General features: G+C 49.8%; 1 protein-coding gene across 2 annotated transcripts in view; it reads left to right on the top strand.

Annotated features, from left to right (window-relative positions):
• The first annotated feature begins 2,412 nt into the window (after window positions 1-2,412).
• pcdh19 (protocadherin 19) overlaps window positions 2,413-6,000 on the top strand; it is a 158,334-nt gene continuing 154,746 nt past the window's right edge. The window contains exon 1 of one of the 2 annotated variants that reach the window (XM_055643901.1): window positions 2,413-5,358. In XM_055643901.1, the coding sequence (XP_055499876.1) occupies window positions 2,869-5,358 (2,490 nt within the window). In that variant the 5' untranslated portion in view covers window positions 2,413-2,868. The remainder of the gene's footprint in view (window positions 5,359-6,000) is intronic. The other variant, XM_055643900.1, reaches the window with a different exon arrangement.

Below are 6,000 nucleotides of genomic sequence, written 5' to 3'. Positions count from 1 at the left end.
CAAAATGATGTACGTTTGTAAAACATGTATCTGAGAAACCATTCTCTCGTGATTCCCCAATAGGTAGCCGTTATTTTGCGTTCAACTGCTTCTTGTCCCCTTGAGCGGGTTCATAAAATTCCTTTCAATTCGCCCACTGAGTGGCGCTAGTGAAGTTACTTCTCTCAGACCTTTCCACTGCTCAAGACAATGTATATTAATAAAGGAGTTTTAGACATGGATTCGATTAAATAATTATGTCATCTAATTAATTATAATTATTTATTTCGCATGTCGTCGCCGTATTCGATGTAATATTGGCTCAAATAATCATGGACATTCTTGACTCTCCCTGGACGTGTGGCTTGAGTGCCAGATCCAAAGAGGAAGCCTCTCAGGATGGTGACAGTAGCTGCTCACTGTTCGCATCGACCCTGTTCACAAAGCAGCCTGAAAGACTGAACGCAAATGTCGCTGCACAACTATCAGATAAATCCCCCCTCCCCCCGCCTGTCCCTGAGGTTTGCATTGCAAATCTCGGGGATTGTATTTAACAGCAGAGCAGACGGATGAGAGGTTATGCGGACCCGATGAAATTCACACCGCATGGCCTGTGCCGATCCAGTAAACAAATTGTTAATGCCGGCAGCGCTCTCACATTGGCCCGGCTCACAATGCACTTTGCAGGCTGATGTCTCGGCTGAATGTCTCAGTTTACACAAGTGCATTTACTTTCTGTTTCACTAACCAGGTCGCATTGCATTCGGATACTTCCACTGTGATTAATCACAACTCACATGTGCCGAAATTGGACAGCGTGCCCACTCCTTCTGCAAGGAGCTATCTTGTTACAGGAAAGGTGCGCGCTCGATTTGAGGCATTTTGTCCTTTTTTAAATTTAAAAAAATCTTCGTTTTTGACTCTCCTGACGGCTGCAGTGATAGAAATAACGAAATAAGACTTGGCTGCGAATCTCCTATTATTTAGCCGGAAAAGACAGCGAGAGATAGGCATCCTATTTAGTCTTCCCCGGGGTAACACGATTCGGCTGATGTGTGTTGTCTTGTCGTCTGTCGCCGAATGATTTAATGTGAGAGCCATTACAACGTTAATAATTTTACCTGAATCTTTCCTCCATTTCAATTTACCTGGGGGATTGTTAATAGCACAGAATCTCATTCAGACTGTATTCTGGTACTCCATCAAATATTACAGGCGCCACTTCAGTTTTATCGATCACTAGTTCGGACAGATTTCAACCACATAATGCTATCAACGTACATATTAACAAAGTAAATAAACTCACTGAGCTTCGTGAAAAAAAAAAACTTGCTGAATCATTTCGGTTGCAACTCCGACAGTGGGTTCAGTGCAAGTTAACCATCGGTTCGCATATGTTTAAAGCAGCTCTTGTTTCTATCTGGACATGGAGAATGCTGGTCGTCGGTGACTTGGTGGCAGAGAACGACTTTCTTGCACAAGGGGCAAAATGCCGACAGTCTGGAGTCCGACCTCTGAACTAATTGCTTTGTTGGGCGGTTAGTGGGGTCAGGGTAATGCATCCCCCTGCCCCTCTTCTACTCCCCCACCCTTCGATGCGCACACACAGATTCTGCTCAAGGACTCCAGCAATCCGAGTACAGAGACGCGCGGGCAACATTTAATACGGTTGTAAGTTGGAGAGAGATGTCGGTTTTTCATTTATGTGGATTAATCTCCAATAACAGATTTTTTTGCGGCTCATAAGGCGATTAAAGGCGGCAAATGGACACGGTCTCTGCTCTTAATACATGTTATAATTGCGGCATTTAAACAGCGCGATTATACGGTCGTCTCAAATTGAACCTTTAGATCACATCCATGATAATCTCCACTTCTCAACCCTTTAATGAGACTACTGTGAAAGTCCTTCAAGGAACCAAGAATGAATTCCATTTTATTTTTGGTCTGTTAACGAAGTGTCTGTTGTACAGCCCTTTGAAAGGGGGATACAATTGTGTCCAATTCGATGCTATCTGCAACTTGATTTATTTTTGTTTTTGCACACACACAGGCAAGCTCGGGCTAGCACGCGTTCTCACGTACACACATGTACACCCTCACCCACTCACACAAATCACGTTCACACACAGCCATCCACCTTAAGAGCCACAGTGATAGAAAAAACTGCGTTCACCACATACTCAAACGCACCCTCATCACACAGATAGATGCTCGCTCCCTTTCACACTCAGTCACGCATCACAGGCTCCACCTTCCGCGATGAAACCACAGGAGTGGCGGCTTCTCCTCTCAGCTCCAGAGAATGTTGAAAAGAACTTGTTAATTTGAAGCTGCCGATCAAGCTCTGCATTCGGCTCTCATTGGCTGTGGGTGGACTGGTCCCGGGACTCAGCCCGCACCGAGCGGAGACGCCACTCTCCAGTTGCACTTTGCAATTGCAGCGCGGCGAGGTCGGACCCGCGGCAGCCGGCAGCAGCGGCTCCCAACCCACACGCTCTTTCTACCTGCGAAGAATGCATGATCCAAAATAAACTTCGGTCGGAATAAAACAGCTCCAGGTTGAGATCTGAATCCAAATTAAACCTCCTGCCGCAGCATGCAACCTCTCTGTAGATCTGCAGATCTGGACACGGTTGGGTGCTGAGGTAAGTGCTGCACGAATAGGAGGAGCAAGGTTTTCCACGCACACCAGTTTCTGGAGCTTGCAGAGGGAAACCACACGACCCGTGCTCTTTTTCGTAAAATACTTTATTGAGGATAAGTGGAAGGTGAATGGAAATGTGTCGGCGCGTCTCCGTGTATGTCCGTGCATTGCTTCTGTAGAGGGACGGTGAGGATTTGTGTGTCGTTGTTTTCCATCATGCCAGTCTCTCGAAGCTGTTTGTGATGAATCCAGAAATCAACAGGTACTGCTCGGGCATGGGTTTGATGTTGCTGATTGTGCTGCTCTTCTGGTCTCGGGCCGCTGCCGTGATTAATTTGAAATACTCGGTAGTGGAAGAGGAGAGAGCCGGGACAGTGATCGGAAACATAGCGAAAGATGCTGGCTTCTCAACTTGGGAGCAGCCGGTGCCTCTCTTCCGCGTCCTGTCCAACTCGGCGCCGCATCTACTAGAGATCAACCCGGTCAGTGGGCTGCTGGTAACCAAGCAGAAGATCGACCGAGACCTGTTGTGCGGTCAGAACAGCAAATGCGTGATCTCGCTGGAGGAGATGGTCAACTCCATGGAGATCTGTGTGGTCAAGGTGGAGATTCTGGACATCAACGACAACTCGCCCAGCTTCCCCACCGAGCAGATCGACCTGGAGATCTCGGAGACGGCCAGCCCGGGCACCAGGGTCCCCCTGGAGAGCGCCTACGACCCTGACTCGGGGGATTTCGGAGTGCAGACCTACCAGATAACGCCCAACGAACTGTTCGGGCTGGAAATCAAGAGCCGGGGGGACGGCTCTCGCTTTGCCGAGCTGGTGGTGGAGAAAGCCCTGGACAGGGAGGTCCAGTCTCACTACAGCTACATGATCACGGCCCTGGACGGGGGCAAACCACCTAACCTGGGCACGACCCAACTCAACGTTAAAGTCATCGACTCCAACGACAACTACCCGGTGTTTGAACAAACCACTTACACGGTCAATGTGCTGGAGAACGCACCGGTCAACTCGCTGGTCATCGACTTGAACGCCTCGGATCCGGACGAGGGGACAAACGGCGAGATCATCTATTCCTTCAACAGTTACGTGCCGGACAAGACCAGGCAACTCTTCAAACTGGAGCCCCGGACCGGGGCCATCACGGTGAAGGGCAACATCGACTACGAGGAGGGGAGCATTTACGAGATCGACGTGCAGGCGAAGGACCTGGGACCCAACTCCATCCCGGCCCACTGCAAGGTGACGGTGAACGTAGTGGACGTGAACGACAATGTGCCGCTCATCACTCTGTTCTCGGTCAACAGTGAGACGGTGGAGGTGAGCGAGGTCGCTCCTCCCGGCTACGTGATCGGCCTGGTGCGAGTTTCCGACCGGGACTCCGGCGCCAATGGCAGAGTCCAGTGCGAACTGTTGGGAGCCGTCCCGTTCAAACTGCAGGAGTACGAGAGCTTCTACACCATCCTGGTGGATGGGAGGTTGGACCGGGAGCAGAGAGACTTCTACAACCTGACCATACTGGCCAAGGACGGCGGCTCCCCCTCGCTCCAGTCCACCAAGTCCTTCACCGTCCGCATCACGGACGAGAACGACAACCCTCCTCACTTCACCAAGCCTTTCTACCAGGTCAGCGTGCGGGAGAACAACACTCCCGGCTCGCACCTTCTCTCCGTGTCCGCCAGGGACATCGATTTGGGGCTGAACGGCAGCGTCTCCTACCAGATAGTGCCGTCGCAGGTGAGGGACATGCCCGTCTTCACCTACGTGTCCATCAACCCCACATCGGGGGACGTGTACGCACTCAGGTCCTTCAACTACGAGCAGACCCGGTCGTTCGAGTTTAAGGTCATGGCCAAAGATGGGGGTACGCCCGCCCTGGAGAGCAACAGCACGGTGAAGGTGTTTGTCCTGGACGTCAATGACAATGTGCCCATTATCACGGCGCCGCCTTTGGTCAATGGCACCACGGATGTCTATATCCCCAGGAACGTCGGCTCTGGCTACTTGGTGACAGTGGTCAAAGCTGACGACTACGACGAAGGCGACAACGGCCGCTTGACCTACGGCATCGTGGATGGCGACCGCGGTTTCTTCGAGATGGATCAAACGAGTGGGGAAATCAGGACCACCAGAAGTTTCGGAGACGGGGCCGAGACCAGCTATGAACTGATCGTGGTGGCGCACGACCACGGCAAGTCTGCCCTCTCCGCCACTGCCTTGGTCGCCGTCTATCTCTCCCCTGGCTTAGATGCCCAGGAGTCGACAGGGTCCCTGAACTTATCTTTAATCTTCATCATCGCCTTGGGGTCCATCGCTGCAATCCTTTTCGTGACCATGATCTTTGTAGCAGTCAAGTGCAAGCGAGACAATAAGGAGATCAGGACGTACAACTGTAGGGTGGCGGAGTATTCTTATGGACAGCAGAAGAAACCGAAGAAAAAGAATAAGATCAACAAGAATGACATCAGGCTGGTGCCCAGAGACATGGAGGAGACTGATAAAATGAACGTGGTCAGCTGCTCTTCCCTCACCTCCTCCCTGAACTACTTCGACTACCACCAGCAAACTCTGCCCATGGGTTGTCGCAGGTCAGAGGCTACCTTTCTAAATGTGGAGAACCAGAACTCGAGGAACGCCAGTGGAAACCACGTGTATCACACTTTCACTAACACCCAGAGCTCCCAACAACAGCCAGACCTCATCATCAACGGGATGCCCCTTCCAGAGGTGAGTCCTTTCATTCATCCATTTTACGTGCAAACCCCAAATTGGTACTTGACTTGATTCCACCATTAATTGATGTTTTGATCAGTTTCACTCCTATTGCCATGTGATTTTGATAATCAAGTTGATGTTGGAAAGAATTGCAGTTTTACAAAGTAAATGTTAGTTGGACCTGGTTTTTCTTTGACAAGACATACATATTTTTAAAATTATCTTTTGAGGAGTTAACAAGCACAAGGTAACTGTCTCAGTAAAGTTGGCTCAATTCAAACAAGTGTTGGAGTTGTGAATGTTTTGGATTTTACTTTTGCTTATTTTTTTCACTGTAAATTCAATGGGAGAGCCAAAGGGAGAGCAAATTAGCTACATAATGACACAGCTAGTGAGACTGCTCATTCTTTTCTGGACATTTTATATGGCACACAGGGTGAGTGAAACAGTGGTGCTGACGTATTAGGCTCTCTGCACAAAGCTTCAATTGACTTGTACTGCAACGATATGTAAGATTTCTGTTACTCCACCATCAGGGAGGCTGAGGGGTGGATTGTGAGCCATGCTGGATGCAGTAGCATCTTTGATCAAATGCCTTGCTTGGAACACTTCTGAAGATACTTGAACTACAGCATTCACTTTGTGGTACTGGAG

The sequence above is a fragment of the Leucoraja erinacea genome, chromosome 12 (assembly GCF_028641065.1).
Source record: "Leucoraja erinacea ecotype New England chromosome 12, Leri_hhj_1, whole genome shotgun sequence".
NCBI classification, from domain to species: domain Eukaryota; kingdom Metazoa; phylum Chordata; class Chondrichthyes; order Rajiformes; family Rajidae; genus Leucoraja; species Leucoraja erinaceus.
This window is presented reverse-complemented; position numbering and strand designations above follow the sequence as displayed.